This window comes from Plasmodium berghei (assembly GCF_900002375.2).
Source record: "Plasmodium berghei ANKA genome assembly, chromosome: 10".
NCBI classification, from domain to species: Eukaryota; Apicomplexa; class Aconoidasida; order Haemosporida; family Plasmodiidae; genus Plasmodium; species Plasmodium berghei.
Window position 1 is genome coordinate 272,678 of NC_036168.2, and position 27,153 is coordinate 299,830.

At 23.1% G+C, this 27,153-nt stretch overlaps 7 protein-coding genes across 7 annotated transcripts; 3 read left to right on the plus strand and 4 right to left on the minus strand.

The window, feature by feature from the left end:
* Positions 1-204: 204 nt before the first annotated feature.
* Positions 205-5,472, minus strand: PBANKA_1005300 (conserved Plasmodium protein, unknown function; the record flags this gene model as incomplete). Its single annotated transcript, XM_034565125.1, has 6 exons — positions 205-264; positions 368-468; positions 566-692; positions 849-990; positions 1,105-5,221; positions 5,412-5,472. 6 exons carry the CDS (start codon positions 5,470-5,472, stop codon positions 205-207), a joined length of 4,608 nt encoding a protein of 1,535 aa, XP_034421853.1.
* Positions 5,473-7,534: 2,062 nt separating this feature from the next.
* PBANKA_1005400 (conserved Plasmodium protein, unknown function) lies at positions 7,535-12,352 on the plus strand (the record flags this gene model as incomplete). Its single annotated transcript, XM_034565126.1, has 1 exon — positions 7,535-12,352. One exon carries the CDS (start codon positions 7,535-7,537, stop codon positions 12,350-12,352), a length of 4,818 nt encoding a protein of 1,605 aa, XP_034421854.1.
* A 710-nt stretch (positions 12,353-13,062) lies between these two features.
* PBANKA_1005500 (AAA family ATPase, putative) lies at positions 13,063-14,937 on the minus strand (the record flags this gene model as incomplete). Its single annotated transcript, XM_034565127.1, has 1 exon — positions 13,063-14,937. The coding sequence occupies one exon, from the start codon at positions 14,935-14,937 to the stop codon at positions 13,063-13,065; it is 1,875 nt and encodes a 624-aa protein (XP_034421855.1).
* Positions 14,938-15,902: 965 nt separating this feature from the next.
* PBANKA_1005600 (conserved Plasmodium protein, unknown function) lies at positions 15,903-16,418 on the minus strand (the record flags this gene model as incomplete). Its single annotated transcript, XM_034565128.1, has 1 exon — positions 15,903-16,418. The coding sequence occupies one exon, from the start codon at positions 16,416-16,418 to the stop codon at positions 15,903-15,905; it is 516 nt and encodes a 171-aa protein (XP_034421856.1).
* Positions 16,419-18,961: 2,543 nt separating this feature from the next.
* Positions 18,962-22,183, plus strand: PBANKA_1005700 (conserved Plasmodium protein, unknown function; the record flags this gene model as incomplete). The annotated part of the gene is made up of 1 exon (XM_034565129.1): positions 18,962-22,183. The coding sequence occupies one exon, from the start codon at positions 18,962-18,964 to the stop codon at positions 22,181-22,183; it is 3,222 nt and encodes a 1,073-aa protein (XP_034421857.1).
* Positions 22,184-23,299: 1,116 nt separating this feature from the next.
* Positions 23,300-24,727, plus strand: PBANKA_1005800 (conserved Plasmodium protein, unknown function; the record flags this gene model as incomplete). Its single annotated transcript, XM_034565131.1, has 1 exon — positions 23,300-24,727. One exon carries the CDS (start codon positions 23,300-23,302, stop codon positions 24,725-24,727), a length of 1,428 nt encoding a protein of 475 aa, XP_034421858.1.
* Positions 24,728-25,464: 737 nt separating this feature from the next.
* Positions 25,465-27,126, minus strand: PBANKA_1005900 (zinc finger Ran-binding domain-containing protein 2, putative; the record flags this gene model as incomplete). Its single annotated transcript, XM_034565132.1, has 5 exons — positions 25,465-25,859; positions 25,990-26,262; positions 26,348-26,418; positions 26,789-26,828; positions 27,105-27,126. 5 exons carry the CDS (start codon positions 27,124-27,126, stop codon positions 25,465-25,467), a joined length of 801 nt encoding a protein of 266 aa, XP_034421859.1.
* Between the last annotated feature and the right edge of the window lie 27 nt (positions 27,127-27,153).

Here is a 27,153-nt window from a genome sequence, read left to right on the forward strand (position 1 = left end):
CACAATGTGGTGATGCTTAATTACAGCGCGTATAAATTTGTATTTATGCACGTATATTAAAAAAAATATAAATACTTATACTAATTAATTAAATTATAAAGGGGAAAATGGCTTATGGAATAACCATATAATGGGAAAATAAAAGGACGAAGAAAGAAAATAACTTTTAAGTCAAAAGATAGCAAAAAATGAATTGCCACAATTCTATATTTCCCTTTCTGATTTTGCCATTTGCTCCTTAATATAATTGCTTAAATTGATGAGCTGCAAAGAGGAAGAAAAAGTGAATACATAAATTCATGTATACTTGTACATATTATGAAAATTTAAAAAACGTATATTAATAATATTTCTTTTTAGTTTTTACTTCCTTAGTCTTCGAACTTTGGTACATTTCATGCACCTGTTCGACATCGTCCAAAAATTTGTTTATCACCTTTTTAAATTCGTTTTTATAGTATATTCCTTCTGAAAAAATAATTAAAATTATATTTATGTAACAGTTTTCATGTTAAGTCATTTTTCAACACTTCAAAATTTTCGTGACAAAATAAACTATACGTACCTTTTTTGAGCACCAAATAAATAAAATTTAGGATATACTTGCAAAATTTAAAGTTATACGGAGGGGCACAATATGTTAATGTTTTTACTATAAATAGTCGTATCAAGGATTTATCTAGCAAATATATCTATACGAAAGAAAAAGAAGGTATTTTTTTCCAAAAAGATGGATATTTTTTATAAGAGAAAGCTATATGCACATGTGCATATTTGTTTTTATCATATTGAAAACCTCAGATTTTATTTACATTTTTATGTATGAATAATTTGTGGCAGACACTTACCATTTTCTTAATTACACTAATAACATAGAAAAACATATTCTCAAATCTGATCATATACACAAAAAACAAAATTATGTTTTCACGTAGTTCTGAAAACTCTTGTAACGTTTTTTCTTTTTCGATTATGAATATGTACAGCTCCCTGTCAATGAAAAAAGAAAAAAATAAGACGTGTTAAATGGACATAATAACATATATGTGTATACACAAGACATAGCAATTTTCGTTTTACTATTTTCCATGTTTCGTATCTTACTTGAAAAAATACAAAGTTAAGAATCTCTTTTGTGGGTACTTATCAACAATATGTTTGAGAATAATAAACTTTGTATATATCAAATTGACTTCATTTGAATTAATATGCTTATAGATATTATTATAAACATATTTATATATTATTGATGCTGATAAATTACTGTTTATTTTCCCAAGTAATAATTTATCTTTTGTTGAATCCGAATAAGTATTATTATGCATAATATTATATATATGGAATATTTCTGTTTGTACAAATTTTATAAAATTGTTATAAGTTAATCTAAATTTATAAAATAATTTATAAAAATAATGTTTTTTTTTTTTATTCATTTTATTAACTTTTAATTTCTTTTTACTTTTTACATTTTTAAATATGTGACTTTTTACTTCATCACAAGACATTACTTCTGTTCTTAATTCAAACAAATCGTTTGCATTTATGCAACTGTTTTTATCTTTTAGCATATTTTCTGTTATACTGTTTTTTACTACACTATTTTCGCTAGGTGCTTTTTTATCATTCCCATTTTCTTCATTATTTAGTCTTGGTTTTATAGTATCTTCTTTTACGGTATCATTCATTTTATTATAAGTATTACCGATAGTAATTCTTCTGCTTATATTATCGTCCTCCAAAATTTTGCTATTATTATCATTCGATATCTTTAATACTAATTCTTTATTTTTATCAGTTTGTCTTACTTCTTTCTCTTCATTAACACATACATCTTTTCCATCTTCTTTCGTATCACTATTTTTTAATTTATGTTTTTTTGATTCTTGGTTGTTTTTTATTTCTGAAAATTCTTTGAATTTTCGTTTGCTCTTTTTTTCTATTTCAGAATTGTCTTTACCCAAAGAATGAATTCTATCATCATCTGGCCCTTCCTCATCACTTATTTTTATTCCTTTACCATAATCGCTGGTAATTTGCGTATTCTCACTTTCAGTATTATAGGATGCACTGCCTTCTTCATATGTTTCACTGTTTTCATCTTCATCAATAATAGATATTGTGTCATCATAAATGTTAAAATAAGAAGTCGAATATTTTTTGAATGAATTTTTTTTCCCTTTAAAAAAGCTAGAATAATAATGATTATATACATATTCATATGGAGAATAAGTAGTTAAAAATATAAGAACTCTTCCATATATTTTATACATATTGTTATTAAATAACTCATTATTAGTAGCATATATGTTTATAATATTGTTCAGAAAAAATATATCTCTCAAATGTATTAAAGGGATTTTTTCTGCATATATATTAATTCGTAAAAATTCTTTATTATGTCTATAATCCCTATTTCCAAATTGAGATGCTGACGGCAATAAAAATTCACTAACGTCGCTTTTTATTTTGTTTAATCTTGGAATATTTTGATTTATTTTTTCATCAATTATGTTATTATTGATATCCTCAATTCTTCCAAATAGCAATTCTTCTGAATCAACTAAACTAGAAATTGCTGTATTCCCGTTTTTACAACTGCTAAAATCCGCTGCCATTTTGCTTACTTTTTCCTTTAAAGCGCTACTACCATTAGATTCTGTATTTTCATCCCCATACTGGCTTGTAAAACCGCTCATTTCTACGCTACTAACTATTTCATCACCATTTATTGCTTCTTTACCCACTTCTGAATCGATAATTTCTCCACTCATTCTTGCACTACTACTCATCTCAGAGCTTACCACTTCTTCGACATTTATCTCGGATTCACTACCAAAACGATTTCTGTTATTTTCATCTTCCAGATTGCTTCTATTTTTATTTGAAAAGTTCGAATTATAATCAAAGACACTTACACTATGAGAATAAACTTCACTTGTGCCATCATCGTCTTTATTGTGATTGGGTGATTTATTTATCGCAGTTTTTTTCCGTCCTGATTTATATCCAGAATTATTATTATCTAATAAATATGTTGAATCAAATAATAACAACTTATTACCATTAAATATTCGTAGTACTTGTAGTATGTTATTATGTAAATTAACAATTTCAGTATTATTAATATTCATAAAACCCTTATTTCTCGTCATATATATATTTTTAAATGTATTATATAATGATGTATAATTATGTAAATTATTAATTTTAAATATAAGATAAGAAATACTAACTTCATTTTCTATAACATTATGAAAATAGTTATTACATATATTATGTATATTTATATCATTATAAATAATATAAAGACATAAATATTGTGATAATCTCCTCATACTATTATCATTATTATTTCTATATATATATTCTAATATTAGTTGTGTATATATATATGAATTTTCACTAATACATATATTTTTACATATATTTAATACTTCTTCGTCTTCTTCTGGTTCTTTTAATAATAAAAATTTACATATTTCTTCACTAATACGTAATGTGAATACGTTGAAATTACTTGTATATGTAGTTATACTATTACTATCATTATTCCCACTAGAATTGTTACTATTATTACCATATCCATTGCTATTACTACTATTATTATTACTCCCCTTAAGCTCAAAATAATATCTATTTACAAAGTCTTCGTATAAACAGGATAAAAATGGATCTAAATGTCGATCTTCATATAATTTTAATACTTCTTTTGCAACATATTTATTTTTCAAAATTTTCCAATAAAATGGTGGAGGTTTCCATGAATGTGTATCTCTATATTCGTCCATATATTTTTGCAATTTATTAGTTTCATATTTTGTGGATAAATAATCACATAAGGCTTTATACAAATAATGCAAACTCTCGTCATCATGATCATTTCCACTATCATCACTGTTTCTACTATGGTATATTTCTGATCCACCATCTTCATCTGATCTTGCATCACCATCAGATTCCGCGTCTTCATCTGATACATCACCCTCTTTTTCAATTCGCTCTTCACTTTTATATTTTCTAATATATTTTTTTCCTGAATATTCTTGATGTGGTTGCATAAAATTTTCAGAAAAATTTACACTTTGCCCTAATTCCGGATTTCCATCCGAAAATTCATTTATTTCATCATTTTCATTTGAGCAGATATAAGAACCAGTTTCCACTTCCCTTTCATTACTATAGTTTTTATTTTTATATATTTCGAAATTACCCGCCCTTTCTTTTTGTTTATTTTGATTAATTTTATTTCCAATTAATTTTCTTTTTTTTTCTTTTTCTGCATTATTATACATTTTATTGCTATACAATATATTATTAAAGTTTTCATTCTCAAGTTTATTTTCTTCGTAATCAAAAGAGGGTTTATAATAATTATTGTATATATGCCCTTTTTCAGATTTCGAGATACTTTTAACTAACTCATCATCATTATCATTGTCGCTACTCATAACCCAGTTAAACCGGTCATTCGGATCGTCTAAATAAAAAATATCTGGATTATTATTAATAGGGCCATCATAGGAATTACTAATATTGTGGTTAGTATTGGAAATAGAAAGGCTGTCTCTATTTTTGTTATCATAACATGAGGACGAAAAAATATTTCCATAATAGCAGTACAGATAATTTACATAATTTGTCTTTCTATTATTCAATTCTTCTTCTTTGTGTTTCTCTGGATTATTTTGTATATTCTTATATTCTATTTTACTAATTTGATTTAGTTCTTCAATTTGTTTGAAATTTTTATAAATTTGATATTTAAACCATATTTCATTTTCTTCATCTTCCTTTTCTTTTTTTTCATTATCACACAAATTATTAGTAAACATATCTAAATTGTTCATATATTCTGATACTATTAAGCATAACCAAGAATACCCAACATAGTTATCAACTAATTTATTCAGTAACAATCTATTAATATTTTTAATTATTATAAAATCGCCTTTGCTAAATTTATAATCCCAATATATCTCGTCGTTTTTTAAATCCAAGACATTATTTTTACTACAGGTACTATTATTGTCAATCCAACTTTTGTTACTATTGATAATCGGCTTACTTCCCTCTTTGTTCCCTTTATCAAAGCATTTTAATAAATATTCAAAATCATCATTCTTAAAACAAAAAAAAAAAAAAGAACAAACTCTTTTTAATATTATAAATATGTCATCGTCTAATATTGCATCGGTTTCTCTCAGAAATTCAACCCCTTCTAAAAAAGACATTGAAAAAATAAAGAAATAAACAAATAAATAATTCTGTAGAAATATGCATGGATGTGTATACACATATAAATAAGAAGGAAAAATATGTATAAAATTATTTTTTTCCTTCATAGCTACAAATTCCTTCTTAACATTAATCAATTAAAATAAATAAATCATGGGCTTATTTTTAATTACTTTTAAATTGGTCAAACGAGCAATTACTTAATCCTATACAATTTTTTTGACTCCTTTTCATAATGACATTTCTTTAAGTTTGATAAACAATATAGCAGGTGTAAACAAAACAAAAATGCGCAAATGTGATCAAATTCCATACTATACAAATTATTCCCGTATGTACATGTAAATTACACTACTAAAAGGGCTATTAAATACATTAATTAAAAAGTAATAAATAAATAAATAAAATTAAATTCGGAGATAACAATGTACATATAGCTACCTTTGGTTTTGTAAACTTAAAAAAATATATAATAAAAAAAAAAATCGAAAAATGGAAATAAAAAAAACAAAAAATTCCCCTTTTCTCATTTATATATTAAATACAAAATACTAGACTAAAGCATGAAATAATTACAAATTATTACTTATTTTTGTCATCCTATGTTTTCTATATCTAATTTTTAAATATAATAATTAGCAACTTGTAGCGTTAAATAAAGCCTGGATTGTGTGAATATAATATATATGCATATATAGCACATATATATAGCAAAATTAGTACGCATATATAACCAGCATTACTTTGTTTTTTATAGAGGATTTCTTAAAATATTTAACCCTAAAAATATTTTATGTAAGTTAACAGGTATATATGCAAAGTAATAAATTTATAAATTAGTTAAAAAAAATTATTGCCTTTACATTAAATAATATATAGATGCCATTTTTATATTATTATACAAAAACCTGCATCAGCACCTAAGAAAAATATTTTCTTAATGTTCGGTATATGTTATATGAGAATTTATACGGTCAAGCCTTTTAGGGTATTATAATTTTTATACATATAATGTATTTCAAATGAAGATATACGTATAGCATTTTTTATACGTATTGTGTATATATGGAACACATAAGTGCACATACAAAAAATATAAAATATTGTTTTCTTTAAAAACAAATTTATCAAATAAAATTACAGCAATTAATTTAATCTGAAAAAAAAATACCCCATCTTCATTTAATACATTTTTAACATTTTTTTTAGTAAAATTGTATTTATAAAAATACGGATACACATAAATTTATATAATCCTTAAAAAAAATTGTAATTCTAATATTTGTTTTCGAGAGTGCATATTTTTTTCAGAACAGTGTTTATTATACACATTTTAACATACTGTGAACAAATTCTTTTTAAACTTTTAATATATGATGCGCATATGCATACATTTTTATTTATTTTTTTTCTGTATACATTTGTATATTTAATGTAATATACTATTATATTATACATTTTTTTTATTATATTTTTTTAATATTTTTAAAATGTTTGAATATTTTCATATAAAAAAAAGGGAATATAATTTTTTTAAAAACACAAATGAAATATTTATGTGCATATGTAGTGAGTGCATTTTAACAATGCTACACATTTTAAAGGATATGTTATCAATCGATTAGAAAATTTCTAAATATTTCCTAATATATAAATATAACCGTTTCCACGCTGATTTTTAAATGTAATAATTTTTTTTGCCCATTCCAAGATTGTTTCGTTTTTTTTTAGTAACAGTTTTATTTTGTTAATTTGATTGGTATTTTATGATTTCTACTTTTTCTTTGTTTGCTTCATTTTTATATGATAAAGAGCGTTGTATTGTTATCCGCTTGCTCTTTGTTTTATTATTTTTTTAAATACATTGAATGCGTTTAGTACACCCATGTGCAAATGCATACAAAATTGTATACATATGTATATACGTGAAAGAGTGTTCACAAATAAATTAAATAATAATAATATATAAACATAATCAAAGCACAATACCTTGTTGAGGTATTCGTGCACATCCACACACGTGTATATAGACAATTGTGCAAAATAAATGATGTTGGTTTGCCCTCATATATGTAGACATTTATTACACGCACATCCATATACACACATATGTGCTTCTGGTCACGTTCGCACAAGACTTATTTAATACATTGCAAATAAGAAAAATACGGAATAGGTGAAAACATAGCTTTCCCAATCGTTATAGATTATTTATCTTTTCACAAAATAAACTAATTTTCTTTCTTTTCTTTTGAATACTTTAATTGTATATTAATACCAATTATATATCAAGCAAATGGATCCCGTTAATATTTTAAAAGATGGAGAAAATATAAATAAGCCTAATTACTCAAATAACTACGATACAAATAGTTACTCGGTAGGGGAAAATACTGACGCGTTTAAAAGAGAATATATTCATAGTAACATTAAAAACTTGAATTTAGTTCAAACAATAAATACGAATGATAATTTACATCAAAAAAAAATTAATATTAGTCCAAGTGAAAACAAAAAAATGGCTTTGCTAAAGGAAAAATATGTTTACCAAAATTTAGAAACAAATAATGAGCAAAATGAAAACTATCCTTCAAATATATATCTTAATAACAGTGATATGAATATTTTTGGTAGTGCTAATAATACCAACATAAACAATTATGGGGCACGAATAAAAATATCTAACATAGAATCTACGATAAAAACAAAAGAAAATTCTAACAATTCAGATATAGTAAGAAGCTTATTTGATGCAAATAAATTTAGAATTCAAAAAGTGAGCGAAGCTAATATAGCTAGTAATAATAATAACAGTAACAATAATAAAGATAACGGGGTGAAGAAAAATTTGACGAGTATTCTGCCCCTTGATAAAATGGTAGAAGAATGTGATATTAACAATTTAATGTCTACAAATCATTTCAAAGATTTATATAGCCATCATAATAAATATATTGATAAAAATTATCAAACAGAATCTAATAACGTAGTTTTTTTAAATGCTTATAACGAGAGAAAAAATATTATTCAAATGGATCAGAATACACTTTCAAATAAAATAGATGTATCACATTTATCGAAGGAAAATATTTCGTTAAATAAAGGTTATGATAATTATATGAATAATAGAAACACTCCTTATACTAACGAAATAAATTTGTCTGGAAAATATATTGAAAATACATTTTCGTCTGAAATTAATAAAAATATAGTGAACCCCAAACAGGACATTGTTAAAGAATCTTATATGACAAACAATATTAGTATTGATAATTTTTCTAAATTTATTGAAAATCCCCAAAATGAAAACAACAAAATAATAAATGATAATGAATTTTGTATACAAAATAGAACTAATATGAATGACATTCCATTTAATGGCGATCATAATTCTAATAAATTTTACGACGAAAATCAAAACATTAATAATTTTAATAACACTAAAAATTCAAAACCTACAAATGTTTATACTGAGGAAGATGAAAATAACATACAAAATAATTTGTTTGAAGTTTATGATTATAAAAAAAATAAAAAAATAATTTATTATAATGTAAAAAATCACTATAATCCATATAATGAAGTAAAGAAAAAGGAAACAAACAATCAAAATATATATGATAATAAAATATATGAAAATGATATATATGATTATTTATTACATCAATATGAAACAAATTATAAAAATATAATGGAGAAAAAATTTTCTACTTCTAATAAAAGTTTTGCAAATGGACAAAATGAATTCATTTTAAATGGAGCAAGTTTAAAAAAAAAATTTTCAAGAATATTTAAAAATTTAGGTATCAGTAGTACTGAAAATAAAAAAATGGATACGTTTTCACAATTTAATGAGCAAAATACTAATGAAAGTATAAATTACAATGATTATAAAAATATAATCAAAGATGAAAAGAATAACCCATATACAAATCCTTCAAATTCGAATATTAATAGCGATTTCAACGATCGTAATATGTCTGATATTACTCCACTTTGTGAAGAAAATCGTGATATTTACTTTCGAAGTGGCAATAGTTTTGATTTATCCAATGATACTTCTATGGATATATTTAAGAATACAAAAGAAATATATACGGAAAAACCAATATTACTCTTGAATTATATTAAAGAGGATGCTGTTTACTCTCGAGATTTTAAAAGTAAAATAGAAAAAAAGAAAAATAATGATGAAGATATTCTAAAAATGAATAAGGGAATTAAAAAAAAATTAAAAAAAATGAAATATGATAACACTGTTGTTATTAGTAATATAGGCAGAAAAATAGGATCAACCACTTTTTCTAGCCAAATAATTTCTGATACTCCTACTATACTCAATGATGAAACATATTTTACCGTAGATAATAATAAAGAAAAAAATTGTATATATTCTTATATCGTATCTAACGAAAATCAAATCAATTATGTTTATTTAGATTATGATAAATTATCAAAAAAAGAAGATACACCAATCAGAAACGATAACACTAGCAATATTAGCAGCAATGAAACGTTAGATAAAGAAATTTTAATTAATAATAAAACTGATATAACAAAAAAAGACAACAACCATAATATAAACAAGTTACTCACATTTTCATTCTACTTTTCAAACATAATAATGATTCATATCGATAGTCAAAATTGCTTAGAAATCTTTTATTTGCTATCAGATTATTATGATATTATTAAAAATATTCAAAATGATATAAAGTATAGGGAAAAAAAAAAACAAAATATTTTAGAAGAAAAAAAAAAAAAAAAAGGTAAAGCAAATAATAATAATCGAAATAGCAATGATGAAGAAAGAAATATTAAACTACCAAATAATCATGATCGAACAAGGGGACCCAAATATTCGAAATTAGATTCTTATGCTGATAAATCTTTTTTAGATGCTTCATCGATATCCCTTTTAGAGACAGAATTAAAGGAAAAATTTGATGAAAACAATAGTGATAATAATAGTAAAGAAGACAGTATCATATTTGATAGCGATGAAGAAAATAAACAAAATGAAGGTTTGCAAGTTCCACATTTTTTCTTCATTTTAAGAGATGTAAATGAAAATGAACTTTTAAATTTTAAAGACGAAAATGAAAACGGTTCACTTTCTATACATCAAAATAAAGATAAAATAAATCGTTCGAATAGTGAAAACCCATACAATTTTACTGAGAAAAGTGAATCAATCAATGATAATTATTCTAAAAATTACTTTAACTTTTTAATAAACAAAATAAAAAATAATAATATCAAAAAAAAAGTGAAATATTTGATAAAATTTTTAGGAAAAAAAAGTCTTTTTCTTTTCCCGTCCTTGTGTAAGAATAACAATAATGATAGAACCGAGATAACTACACAATATATGTCCGAATTAAAAAATTTAAAAAAAGAATTATATATACAAGGAAGAAGTATAGATAATATGCATAAGCATGATGGAAAATACATGTATAAATATTTAAATATGCTAATTTATACAACAAACAATAACATTTTTTATAGTCCTAATCATATAAAAAAAAAAATCGAACGCTTTGAAAATAAAATATTATACAATATTCTAACAGATAATTTTTTACTTCATATTCGAAATAAAATAGAAAACAAACTACCTATGAAACCAAATTTATTTTTAGCATTAATTAATCAAATAAAAATAGAATTTCTTGTAACATTTGATAAATTTTCTATAGGAAATACAGAAATCAAAAATAGGTATAGAACTCAATTGTGTAATAATATCGATATTATCATATTAAAAGCTTATAAGGAAAATATAGCATATAGCTGTTTTACCTTTTATAATTTAATAGATAATAAGATTAGTGAATTAAATATTTATGAAAATATAAATAAAAAAAATTATCAAAATTTTGATCATTTACGTAAAGATATTAACAAGTTAAATAAACAAGGCATAGATAATCTTATATATAATGAAATTCTTAGTATAAAAAAAGAAGAAATGTTTACACATTTTATTAATACATACTATGATGGTAATATTTCACCCTCAAGAGAAGAAGACGATGAAAAATCAGATTATGAATCATCTCCTTTTCCAAGATTGCAAAAGGATAATTTAAAAAAAAAAAACACATATATAAATTATCAATCTGATGATACTATCGATTCAGTAGAATATAATAAAAAAATTACCAAAAAAAAAAGTAGTATGGGTACTAAACCTTTACATAAAAATGAAAATATGACAACTATTTTGAAAAAAGAAAAAACCAAACCAAGTCTAAAATTAGATGAAAAATATGATTATAGCGATTGTTCTACTAATTCTTATGGAAATAGTGTAATAAACAAAAGTAGAAATTTGGAAAGAAAAAAAAGTAATTCATATAATCATTCGATACTAGAAAAAAGACGTTCTAATATTAGCAGAAGTATTTCAAATAAAACAAATAATAAGCATAAAAATTTAAACGAAAAAAGTAAAGATACAAATACCTTGCGTAAAGGTAACGGATCGAGCTCAAATAATTTTTCAATAAATAAAAATATGTCCATTAATTTAGATATGTTAGTGAAAAGGTACAACCGACGAAATTCACAAAGTAGTTCGAAGGTATTATTACAAAAAAAAAATAAATCAGATATTGAACTAAATAATAACCAGAAAAAAAATAATAATTACAGAAAATATAAAACTGACGGAAATATTAATACTCATTCGAATAGTATCAAAAAATATATGACCACTAATGATTATTTAAAAAATATTGATCTTTATGTTAATAAAAAAATGAATACAACAGACTTGAATAAACCAAAAAATAAATCACCCAAAAGAAGAAATACAGAAAATTATGGGAAAAAGAAAATCAGCTTTAATGAAAATAATATATTAAAAAACTCTAAAACTTTTGGAGAAGATAAAAAAAATATTTTTAAAGATGAGTATTTTGGAGATCATCAATTTTGGTCTTTTGAGAAAAAAAATGAGGACAATTTTCATAGTAATAGTATCATTGGTAACAGTAATATAGGTAATAATAAATTTGTAATCAAAACTGAAAATAAGAATGGCAGTAACATTGATGCAAAGAATAAGAAAAAGATAAATTGTCTTCCGATGAACAAGAAAAAGTAATAACACTTGATGAAAAGGAATATCGATTTGCTTTCTATGTTTTTTATAATTTCCTTATATTGCCTTTACATTATTTTAACATTTTATTAATATTAATCAAAAAAGATAAAGCTCACCTTTATAATCATGGAAGATGCAAAGTGTCGAATATGAACAGTGACCACATATGTGTATATGTTTTTTTTTTATTATTTTTTCGGTCTTTTTTAGTTTTTACCAATATGAAAAACTTTCATTATTATAATAAATATATTATTACGCTTATTTTTGTAATGATATAATTGGTCTTGCATTTTTTTTATTTCTATTTTATTTTTCTGCGTTTTTTATTATTCCCATGGAAATATGACGCGTATACGAACCATAATGATAGTAAATATTTGTCTAACAAAATATCGATAGTTCTTTCTTTTTTTCGTAAATGCATTTTATTATCAACATAACAAATTTATATTTGTATCGTTTCCCTTTTACTAATACAGATGCATATATATATGCACATATTTCTGTATAAGGTATTTTCCTATCAAATGATGGCAATATATTTAGTCAAAATGTTTATTTAAAAAAATATAACAAATTTTAAATAAATGAAAATAATAATATAATAAAATGTTTCAAAAAAATCATGAATAATGCATTTTCACCATTTTTCGTATGGTAATAACAAAAACAGGTAATGTCTTTTTGTTTTCTTTTCAAACCCCTTTCTACAAAGAACTATGCATTTTACTCCATTCATCATAATCAAAGACATTTTTATAAGATGTATTAACTTGTGACATGGCTTTTATAAAATCATCATATTCAATTGCTCTAAATATGGAAGTATTAGGAATATTTTGTATTCCATTATATTGTTCTACTGCATCATCATATACATACTCATAACATTTAGAACACAAATGATATATATCACTACCATTCCAATTATCTAATTTTTGTGATATATTATCTAATTCTTCTTCAGTCATTTGAAATCCTGAGTGTGTATGTTTAGATATAATATAGCGTATTTGATCTTTTCTTGCTTGTAAATCTGGTAATGGTATATAAACTCTTTTATTAAATCTTCTTAAAGCTGCATCATCTATCATATCCGGCCTATTAGTAGCTCCGATAATAACAATAATGGCATCTTTTTTTGTATTTATCCCATCAATCATTTGTAATAATTGATTTTTAATTCGTATAGTTGTATCATCTTCATCTTTTTTTCTCATACCTAGTATAGAATCTATTTCATCAAAAAATAAAATAGAAGGGTTATCAACTTCTGCGCATTTAAATAAACTCGTGACGATTTTCTCCGTTTCTCCAATATATTTACTGAATAGTGATGATGCGTTTACATTATAAAATGAGCATCGGCAATAAGATGCTACCCATTTAGCTATCATTGTTTTACCAGTTCCTGGGGGTCCAAATAATAATATTCCTTTTGCTGCTCTATTTAAACCAGTAAATAAATCTGGTCTTAATATAACATTAACAATTTTATCTTTTATTATTTTTTTTATATCATATAAACCTATAATATCTGATTCCATTATTTTTTCATTAGCATCCATTTTCATACTTAATGCATATCTTATTATATTTGCATCTAGTCCTTGATCAGTTAGATGCTTGTATTTCTCAGGTATTTCATCGTATTCGTCTTTCGAATTTTCTGAATTCTTTTTATAGCTTTTTTTTTTTAGGTCCTTTTTATCCCTCATATTGTTACTATCATTTCTCGACAAATGTCTATTTCTCTTTTTTGAATTGATATAATTAAAAGCTTCAATTGCTTCTTCATTGTCCTCATCTTTTCTTTTTACTAATACATCAAAAGCGTTAGAAAATTCTGATTTTTTTTTCTTTATTGAATAATTTGGAATGCTATATGTTGATTCATCCGAAATATATTGTTTTGATCTATCTTTTTTTATAGAATTGCTATTAACTTTTTCAATAGGATTAGATTGCATATTATGTTTTTTCTTTCGTAACTTCAACCTTTTCGGAGTATATATTTCATCATCACTTTCTTCAGATATTACCTTTTCAGCATATTTGTATTGAATAGCCATACTATTACATTTGTTAATTTGCTTCCCTACATTTTCTTTATTTATGCTACCAGCTCTTGAATACTGACAAGTGCAATTACTATTAGAATTTATGTTGTATTCCGTTTTTACAGTATTTTCCTCTAAATTTTGATAATTATAAAGTTTAACAAATAATGGATCGAAATTCATAAAATCTTTTATATTCACACAACAAATTCCACTAATAAAATTATAATTTTCTTTGATCTTTTTTTCATTAATATATTCTGTTTCATTTTTTGCTAAATTTCCTACAATTTCATTATAAACATCATTTTCTTCATCGTTATCAAAAATGTTAATGCGTGTATTTATTAGTGGAAATTTACTCGGATTTATTTCATTTTTATTATCACTCCTTTCATATTCGTTCCATATTTCGTTTATTAAAATATTTTGGAAGCATTCCTTTTCTTTGTTATGTATTTTATTATATATTAATTCCATTTCGCTGTTATTTATTCCACTAGCTTTCCCTATTTCGTTCATATTATTTTTTGAAGATTTTTCCAAACTTGAAAGTTATACTTCTTATATCGAATAAAATCATATTACAACTACCCAATTTATGTTTGGATAAGTTAGGAAGTAAATCCGCATCATATGTGTATATTTGCGTTTTCATTTATTTACTTATTTATTATTTTTGTGTTTTTCCTATGTTTTTTTTTGACATTGGGAAAAAATGTAGCTAGCTATATATTTTTTTTTACATGTTTTTTTATACACAAAAAAAAACAGCTTTTTGAAAATATATATATTAATTCGATCAATTTTACCAAAAAAATAAAGTGCTTCAAACGAAGCCAGAAAATCCTATTAAGATAATTCATATATATATTGCGGGGAATATTTTTTTTTACGTCAATTTACAGGCAATACAGTTGTATGCCATTTGTGTGCTTGCGGGATATTTTCATGTGTAAAATAACCCTTCTAATATTAAATAAAAAATATATATTTATTATTGATATAAATACAAAGTTATCAATAATAATGCGAAATAAATAGATAAATATTTAAAAAAATGTAATATTTTGAGTTAGGTGTGGTTAAAATGTATAAATATTGAAAATGCAATAAACAAAATATCTGGAGAGTTAAAAATGTACAAATTGAAAGCATGTATAGATACATTAATAAAACATCATGATATCTAATAATTAAAAAAAATAAAAAATTTAATTCTAATAAAATATATTCAGCATAAAATGTATACATATTTCTTTATATGTATAGCTTTCAGCTAAAATAAGGGCGAATATATATATTATTATAAAATTGCAAAACACAGAGTAAAAAAAGCGATGCCAAAATATAGAAAAAATACATATATATTAATTAATTGTTGCCCTTAATTGCACAAAAAAAAACAAAAAAAAATTATATCAAAAAACAACGGAATCATAAAATGATACAAATTATATAGCTATTGTAACCAAATACTTATAAAACTAATAAATATACATATATGTGTCAGATTCCTCATTAATAAAAGTATATACTTTGTTTACTATTATATATTCGTCTGCATATTCTTCAATACCGATTTCATCATCATTTAACTGGCTAACAACGTTATTATTTATGTAGCCGTTATGGTATTTTGAGCTTAGAATCGATGTATTTAAAGCGTCATTACCATTATATAAGTATTCCATGTTTTTACTTGTTTCTAAAGTACTAAAAAATCTTCGTCGTGGAAATATATTATTATGATAATATTTATTAAAAATAAAAAATGGCTTTTGTAAACTATCAAGTGATCTATTCTTCATAAAAATGAATGAGGTATTGTTTGGATTTGTTAAACGCTCATTTTTGGTGTTATTTTTATAACTATTTATTAAATGAAGTAATGGTTTTTTTTTTATATTCCTCTTTAACTCATTTCCCTCTTCTCTTTTAAATATATAAAATAATGGGGTAAACTTTTTTTTTATAATATCAAAGTTTTCAAACTCTTTCATTTTGTCGGAAGTTTCTTTTTTAATATACTCGATTCCGACAATTACTATAGCTGTTATTTTCGCCGCTATTTCTATTATTGATTCTAGTATCGCTAGCGCTATTATTACTATAGCTGCAAATAGAGCTATAGATTCTATTACTTCTGTTGCTCCTATTGCTGCTACACGACTATTATTATTACTTGGTGTAAGGAATTCTGATTTTTTATCCTTTTTCCAGTTTTATTTGTGTGTGCAGGTGAAAATGATAACTTGCTTTTGGGGGGAATTCCAGTATATTACCAGATTATCAATATTTTTGAAAAATGAAGTAGACTAACAATAAAAGAATAAATGATTATACTGTAATTCGTAGTTAAATGTATATTATTTCCTCTATACAAGGTATAACAAATAATTCATCAATTTATGAAAGTGTTAAAATCTATACACAAAGTTCGACGAAAAAAAGGTAACTCATGATGCATTTATTTAAATATAATTCTTCTAAATTTTATTAGAATAACTTAAAACTTAAAACTTGTGGACATAAAAAAGGTAAATAAATAAAAATTATATACGCATAAAGCTGCTATATATATAGATTATTTTCTACATTTTTTTAAGTTTTTTTAATATTATTATTTTCTTTAGTATATTATACATATCAAATATGTACAATTATGATATCTATATAAGCTTTACATGTATATAAATTTTAATTAAAAAACAATAACAAAAAATCTATAAATCTACATATATTCCCATTTTTTTAAAAAGGAAAAGATTAATTTAATTAAAAATTTTAATTCTATTATAGAAATATATATAACACAAATTATTTTATATATTTAATATTCTAACGACGATTTTTTTATTTTTTCTTATAGTTAAATCATACAATATATGTATAATTTTTACATAATTAAATTCTTAGTTAAAGATTATTAAAAATAAAAGTAATAAATACTACAAAGAAGAAATATTAGAACAAAACTAATATTACATATAGGTAATGTTTTTCTTTGTTTTTTTTAAATCGATATTTTCATATAAGCACTTTTTTTATTTATATATAGCGAATGTGTTTTAATCACACCAATTTTAAATATAAATAATTCGTTCTAGAAAAAAAAGGCTAATAAAAAGTTAAATTTTATATTACCAAATTAAGATAACACTAATTAATTTATATATCATTTTTTTAAAACAAATGAATTGTGAAGAAAATGGTGAATTTGTTAAAATGGTGAAATTATTAATAATTATAATGCGATTATAATATTAAAATGGAATAAGAGCACGTTTTTTCTATTTTTCTGCTAATATTTAAAAAATATATATAATCCCCATCTTTTGCATTTAAGCACAATAATTCGCAGCCCTATTATATATAATAATTCCATACATTTTTCTATTAATTTTTTACAATATTTAAAAGATTTATTAAATTAAAATTATGCTTATATTCATTTTTAATTCATAATATTTGAGACCAAATTTATCACGAAAATATTCATGAGTGAAGTAATAGTTATAACACGATAAAGAAAATGCAAGATTTGTCCATTAAATAAAATAAATAAAAACATGCATAAATAAAAGGTGGCTTATCCAATTTCTTTACATTAATTAAGAAATAAAAATTATCACTGGTTATGTATATTAACCTGTTTAAACCCGTAATAACGATAAAGATATTTCCCACGCAATATGTTATATTCTATTTGTTCAGTGGGATAAAATTTAGTTGTATTTATATGGGGAATATTGTTCTTATATTAATACGAAATGAAACAATATATACACATTTTTAAATATTTTTCTTCTTGATATATTTAAATTAAGTATGTTTATAATTCTACATTTTTTATTATACAAATGAAGTGGCAAAATTTTAGTTAATACGAAAAAAGAGAGAAAAAAAAAATATATATATATATGTTTTATTTCAACATAAGAATATTGCTATTATTATTTTTTTTAATATTTGGATGGAGCAAAAAAAAAAAATATTAAATGCGCTCCAATAATTTCGTTGTTTTGTACGAACTATGAAAACGATATTTTTTTCATTAAGGAAAATAAAAAAAATATATGTAATATTACGTACTATATATATTTCGCTTGGTAAAATGTATACATATGTTATTTTTCTAGAGTCTGTTTTAAATGTTTATTAACATAAAGAATGATAAATAAATCGAGAATAATTAAAATTAACGAGATATGATTACATATAGCGTTTAAAAAAATAAGACTTTTTTTATGTTTAAAATTATGGAATGTAAACATTTAAAAGTATGTTACTACTTGTATAGTAGTTTATAAAGGCATAAAAAATATAATTTTCCAAAGTTAGAGTAAATATAAAATGTTACATATATAATGTATCATTTGTTTTTTAACGCAAATCCTTTGCCTCCATAATCGTGATATCTCTTCCGTTTTTTTTTTGTTTTTTAATTAATTTATATATTTTTATTATAAATTTTTTATCATATATTTTTTAACTTATTGTTCCATGTTTTACGCCATTTTTTACTACAAAGTGGGGGAAAATAATGTCGATGTTTAAAGGAATGCTCATCAGGCCCGCTGAAAAAAAGGGGAATGATATTAATTCAAATAATAGTAAAGATAATATTTTCAAACCCTCAAAAATAAAAAGGAATGAAAGTTATACAGATAAAAGTATTACTAATTTAGAAAAGCAAAACACAAATCATTATAAAAAAGAAATATACGATGATTTAAACGATTTATCACTAAACTATTCTACCGATACGAAAAATGAAAATGGCAATGTAGTAAACTTAATTAACCGTACTAGTAATAATGAAAATAATCAAAAGCGGATAATAAATGGCAATGTTTATACTTATGACAAAAACTTAATCACATTAAATGAAGACATATATGATGAATTAAATAAAATAGACGGTTTTATTACCACATGTAATTTGAAAAATGATGATGCCATAAATGTATATGAAAGTATCACAGATTTGCATAAGATCAAACACAATGACAAAGTTAGTAACAAAATTGAGAACATAGAAAACGAATTATACTCTGCATACTATTCACCAGATGGAGACAATGGGGAAAAAGAAAAAAAAAGAGAGTTTTCCGAGATTATAAACAATGAAATATATTTACACGGATTAAATAATAATTATCCTAGTGACTATATTATTAATGCTGAGAACAAAAAAAAGAACATAAGCTTAATTTTAAGTTGTGTTCAAAATATTTTTAAAAGTACTACCCATTGGGGGGCTAATAATTTAAAGCATCTATTAGAAATTTTAGGAATGTTTAATAGTAAGAATGAAAATATGCTTGTTGTTGCATATTATTTTACTTATCATTCTTATATGAACAAAACGTTTTTGGACTTCAAGCGTGTATATAATTATGATTTACTTATTTATAAATTATTACTAAATATTAATAAAATAAAAAAAAAACGAAAAAAATATAAAGAAAAAGAAAGGATATTTATAATAAATGAAAAACTAGACACTGCACATATCATGCAAAAAAAAATAATTAATTATAATTTGATTATTTCTACGATTGAAAATAAAATTATAGAATTATTTGAAATAAAAAAAAATATTTATAATAACAACTATCTTTTGAAATACTATATTCACAATTTGTTTAAAGTTATTGTTCGTAATATATGCATAAATAAAAAAGAAGAAAAAAAAAAACGGAAAAAAATACTTCAAGAAAAAAAAAATGAGATTCTCGATCAAGAATCTAAACTTATAGAAAAAGAAAACGAAATAAAAAAAGAAGAACAAACTATATATGAACAAAATGAGCAAATAGAAAAAGATCAAACTGCTATAAATGAAGATTTTAAACAAATATCAGAAAAATACAATAAACAATTAAACAACATAAATGATCAAATGAATGACATTAATAATGATATTAAAGAATTAGAAAAACAAATTGAATTAAAAAAAATTGAAAAGGAAAAGGTTATGCAAATTAAAACACAGCTCGAAAAGGAAAAAGACGAAGAATTAAAAAATATATCAAAAAAACAATCAGAAATAAATACTTCAATTAATTTTATTAAAAATACGCAAGAACTTTTAAATGAAAAAAAAAATAATATTATAAATGAAAAAAATGAAATAAAAATACATTCTCAAAATTTGTTAGCTCAATACCAATCACGTTATCAAAAAAGTCATTCTACTAGTTCATTAATTTCAAGCATCAATAAAATAATTCAAATACTTGATGAAGACAAAACCAATTTATTTTATAATCAATATAATTGTGAACGAGATAAAAAAGAATTTTCTAATAATTTATCTGAGCTTGATAAACAAAAAATTTCACATGACAATATCATCTTGGGAAATGATGATGAAACAAATACAAATAAAAGGGGAATTTGTAGAGATTATCACACAAGTGACAAATTAGAAACGAATGAACAAGATGGAGAAATGAAAAAAGAAAATAAAAAATCAAGCCTTCCATATATATTAAAAAATATATACATATTAAAAAAAAAAATATTTGAATTAGAAAAAAATAGTAAACATATTAACGAGCAAAAAAAAAAACTTATGATTGATATTAGTCAATATAAATGTGAGATCGAAAATATAAATATTAAAAAGGAAAATTTTAAAAACCAAAAAAAAATATTACTTAAAAACAAAATGCTTAATGAAATTAAAAACATTATAAAAGAATATGATGAATTATTACAGACAGAAGAAATAATTTTAAAACAATTAGAAAATTCAAAAAATGATTTGGCTGTTTTAAAAAAAGCACATCTTTTAAGTAATGAGGAAAAAGAAAAATTGAAAAAAAAATTATTTATGTTAGAAAAAAAATTAATAAAATTAGAAATTTTATACTCCAAGCATATACTAAATAATCAAATTATTCAAAAAACGAATTCAGAGGACCTTTCAAAAGAAGGGGTAGTAGATGAAACTAAGCAAATTTCACAAACTGAAATATATCAAACTGTAGAAGGGACAGAAAACAAAATGGACGATGATGCCTTTATATTTTCCGACGAATCGGAAGCAGAAGAAGAGGATTTTGAGGCCAAAAATGCACTCATGAAAATTGTGCGTCAAATGGAGGAGGAATATATGGGAACCACAGTGAATGACCTAACAAATGACGACCTAACAAATGACGACCTAACAAATGACGACCTAACAAATGACGACCTAACAAATGACGACCTAACAAATGACGACCTAACAAATGACGACCTAACAAATGACGACCTAACAAATGACGACCTAACAAATGACGACCTAACAAATGACGACCTAATAAATGAATATTTGGAAAATTATGAAGAAGTAAGCAGTGAAAAAGGCACTGAATTGAAGGAGCATGAATTAATTGATGAAAAAACTGATGTGATATTAAAAGAAATGGATGTCAATTTATTGGAAAAAAATTGTGATAAAGTTACAAATGATAATGGCCCTTGTATAAATGGCGATGATAGCAAAATGTTAAATGCAATACAAAATGTTAATATTGAAGAAATGACAAGTTTTCAAGAAATATTTCAAAAGTATAAAAATATTTATTATGTTAATGAAAACATAGATTATAATTTATTAGAAAAGGAAATAGATGGTTTTGGAAATTACATAATAAAAGAAGAAAATAATTTAAAAAGAAAAAAATTAATAATTTTAAGCAAAAAAAAAAATGTATTAAAAAAATATTATGAATATAATTCGGATAATAGCGAAGATGAAATAAACATTTAAATGTACTCTCTTAAAATTCATATAGAACCCTTTGAATAGTTTCTATTGTATATATACGATGGTATGTGTCTATATTTTCACAGTACATATTATTATTTAAACTACTATCTATATTTCCCCAAACTATATAAATATAATTTCTTGGTAATATATATGTACATATTTATTTATATTTAAAATCCATTTATAATAAAAATTCCAAGCCAACCAGAAAATAACGTGAGAAAATTTTGTATATTTTGGAATATAAATATGTCAATTTTTCAATCAATAAGAAATAAATAGACAAAAAAACAAATAAAAAAATGGAATATCAATAAATGTATACATAATGTATATATATATTGATAAGTTTTTTTTGTGTTATTCCATATCTTTCAATTTATAATTTTTCAGTTTTCTTTTTTTTTATTTATACCATATATTACAATGAATGTATATTTTTTTGTGTAGCAGAAATAGAAAAAAAAATGTGCATAACTTTTCGCATCCAAATTATGTACCTCATTTATATAATATTAATTATTATTTACGTATTTATCAATTTATCTATTATTTGTTAGTATATATTCATCTTTCATTAATATGTGCTTATAATTATTATTATTCATTTGTGCTTAGTTTTGCCAATTTATAACTTGGTATGCTATTATTTTTATTTTTTTGTGCACACATAATGCTCATATATATTTTTTTTGAATCTCTATGAATGATAGTTTATGAACAATGTTAAAATATAAATAAAATATATATATATATATATTAATAATTAAAATAAATAGAATAATAATCAAATGAATAAAAGAATCAAATACCAATGAGATGGTAAAGTGTATATATATTAATGTCTAAAATCATATTCCAATTTTATTTGGAAAATGTTTACTAATAGTATTTTAAAATAACACACCGGATTTTATTGGATTAGCATTTCTCAAGCCTAAATAAACATTTATCCCACTTTCTGTTTTGTATATATTCAAAAATATAATACCAAATTAAATAAATCAAGCACGTAAAATAACATTAAAATCAATATATACTTTTTAATTGGCACCAATTTATTAAGTAATTACACATAGTCTTTTTCTCCTTTTTCAAATATGCTCATGTATAATGTCAACAAATAAATTAAAAAGTAGCATTTTACTTAAATTACAAAGCATGAATGTGGAAAATACAAGGGAAGAAAATAATAATAGTGGCATAAAAAAGCAAAATAGTGTTAATATTATTAAAAAAAAAACAATTATTCAAACTGAAAAAATCGCACCTGATAATATTGTGGAAAAAGATGGTGACAAAATTATAAAAAAAAAAATAGTTAAAAAGGTCAAACAACAAGCTAGCGATACAACATCCTCACTAGCATTGATGAAAACACAAAACAATGATAACATCTATGATAATAATAATAAAATAAGTAATAAAACCGCTATTATAAAAAAAGTGTTGGCTCCTCAAAAAAAAAAAAATGAACAATCAAACAAAACAAATATATTAAATAATGGAAACAATGGCAGTAGTAATAATTATGATGATCGTGATGGCAATTTATCTGTGAACCAAATGTATGAAGAAAACGAAATACTCAATTCACTAATAGAGGGAAAAGGGCTTGTTAATTCAAATGAGGCAAAAAAAATTCCCAAAAAAAAAAAAATTATTATTATTAAAAAAAAAATAATTTCTGATAAATCTCAAAATGAAGACAATACAATCATACTATCCTCAACTAGCCCCCAAAATAGCAATGCATTATCAAAAAAAAAACAACAAAATGAAACCAAACCTATAGACAATACAAATTTAATAAAAATGGAAAATGAAATAGAAAATCAGAAAAAGAAATTGGAAATTTTAAAAGAAAAACACCAACATGAAATAAAGGCCATGAAAGAAAAAGGAAGAATAGAAGAAGACAAATTAAATTCACGCATACATAATTTAAACAATAAAATAAATACTGAAAAGGATGAAAAAGATAAATTAAAAGAAATAAATACTGATTTAAAAAATTCAATATTTGAAATAGAACAAAAACTAAACATATTAGAAACCGAAATAAATGAGCAAAAAGAATTATATAATCTTTTAGAAGAAAAATATAAGACGCTAGAAAAAGAAAATGAATTAATCTTAGAACGAAATGAACAAAATTGTATTAAAATTACAAACTTAGAAGAAAATAAATTAACAATGGAAAAACATATAGAAGAAAAAGGTCTTATTATAAAAAAAAAAGATGATACTATAATTAAATACATCAAGGAAATTGAAAATTATAAATGTATACTAAGGAACAAAGGAGAAATGACGATATTGTCTAATAATGCCAATAATATTGATAAAAATACATCAGAAAACCATAAAAATAAAAATGAATACATAAATAAATTAAATAAGGAAAAAAAAGAATTAATATATGCTTTTAAAAAGCAATTGGATTTAATAGTTATACTAAAAAAACAAATAAACCTATTGGAAAATAACAAAATATTAAACATAACATCAACTGAATTTAAAAAAATTATACAGGAATAATTACACGTGTGTGCTTTATCTTGTTTATATTACCCTCACCTTTTATTAAAATTTTTTAAAATAAAACGAAACAAATAAATGAAAATTATTCGAAAGCTTAAATTTTTATTAACAATTTTTTCTTTGTGCAGTTGACATGAATACATGCACATTTATTTTTTTCTCTTATTAATCAAATAAATCGTTATAAATATGCTGCCCCAAAAGATATAAATGACATTCAATATTCTATATGGGCTATATACATGCATACATAGAAATGTGTACATATATACATGTGTGTGCATACTTATTAGTTATCCGTTATTATTTATAATATTAAAATGAACAATAATAATTATTAAAAAAGTTAAACAAATGTTATTATGACTTTAAAAAAATATAAACATTTTCACATTTATCATAATGTGTGCATGTCTACACCCAAGCGTAAACACAAAAATCTCATGTGCAGGACACAAACAAGTTAAGGGGGATTTAACGAACATAAACACATTTATAGCGTTAAAGTACAAATGTTTAAATAAATAAATAAAATCATTAAATTTTTATTAATAAGCATACAAATATGTATATATTTATAATATTCTTATATATAAAGCCGAAAAACAAAATTATATGTTTTAAAGATTTTACGATTGATTTATTTTTTTTATTCAAATACTTTCTTATTTCTATCATATCACCGTACGATTAATTCACTAGTTTATTTATATTTTAACAAGAGGACATATATATTAATCTTTCCTATATCCTTTTATGTAATAGTTATTTTTCCGGCTATCATCAGACTTATCTTCATCATATTTATTGTCATTATATTTACTACTATGGTTATGTTTTTTCTTATTATCATATTTCTTATCATTGTGCTTATAATTGTCTTTACTATTATTATCATATTTTTTACTTCCATATTTATAATTTTTTGTTTTTTTATCATCATCATTGCTATAACTATTTTCTCTACTATTTTTATAAGAGTTGATGGAATCACTTCTTGAATGTGAAGATGTACGACGTTTTTTATGTGCGTAATTTTTATTTGCTATATCTTTGTTATTACTATAATTATTATAATTTCTCGTAGAAGAATTTCCAGTTTGTGTTTTGGAGTCATTTCCCTCATTATCTGCATTTTTATCATGGACATATATATGTATATTTCCATAACTATGTGCTTATTTTTTTTATTAATTTGTGTGTCTAGTTTTTACTTTAAATAAACAAAATATTTACGTAAAACATAAAATTTATCTTACTTGGTAGTTTTCTTTTCTTTCGACGTCCAAATTCATCAAATTCCTCATCTTCTGAATCGTGGGCTCTTCTTTCATTATTACCTTGGATATCATAATGCCCTCCTCCCTTTCCTGTTCTTATTTCTTTATTTGGTTTAAAATCATTTATTTTTTTTGTATATTTACTTTTACCACATATGTTACATTTTTCTCTTTTAGCCCAGTTTATATTACCACAATCATCACATTTCCAATCATTCGTCTTAAACAATATCTGTTTAGGGTTTTTTTTTACTAAAAAATTTTGCAACAATCACAAAATGTTAATATATTAGCAAAAAATAAAATAAAGTAAAATAAAATACTATGTGCATATTACTCGTTTTCTTTGGCCTGACTCGATTACATTGGATGCAATACATTCTCTTGTATGAGTTTACATTTCGACATCTTTAAAAATAAAGTTGATTAAATTTTTTAACGTATTTACCCATGATATTATTATACAATAAAAGTAAAACGAACATATTTTATATGATCATATATATAATCGTGTAATAATTATTATATATGTATATACAAAAATCAAGCATGCATATATTTTTTTATCGGATATTTTTATTTCATTCTTTTGTTCTCTTTATTTCTCCATTTTCCATTTCTGTTCCCTCATTTATTTATAAAGAAAACATAGCATTTTCCTTTAAAAAATTGTGTTAATTTTTTAAAGGGAAATAAAAAAGGGAACGAAATAATGAGAAAGATAAAAAATGGAGAAATAAATGAGAAAAAAGAACAAAATTGATAGAAGCCATTTTACTTTTCATCTGTGCATATCCAATCCTCTGAATCCCTTTTGTCTGTAAGAGGTTGGAACGACAAAGTATTGAAAATAAACATGTTTTTTATACATCCTTATTAAATTGACATATTTTGTAAGGGAGCGCATGTTATATATATATATATATATTTGCGTATGAAATCAAACATATAATAATAATGTGCAACGAGCAAACTTCCAATTTATATTCATGTCTTTTTAAAAAAATTCATCGACGATGTTATAAATCTAACCAAAACCATGAATAAATATATATTATTATTTATGACATTTTTTTTTAATATGTTTAGTTAACCTGAATATTTATGGTCTTCCATATTGTAAATTATATACTCTCCTTGATT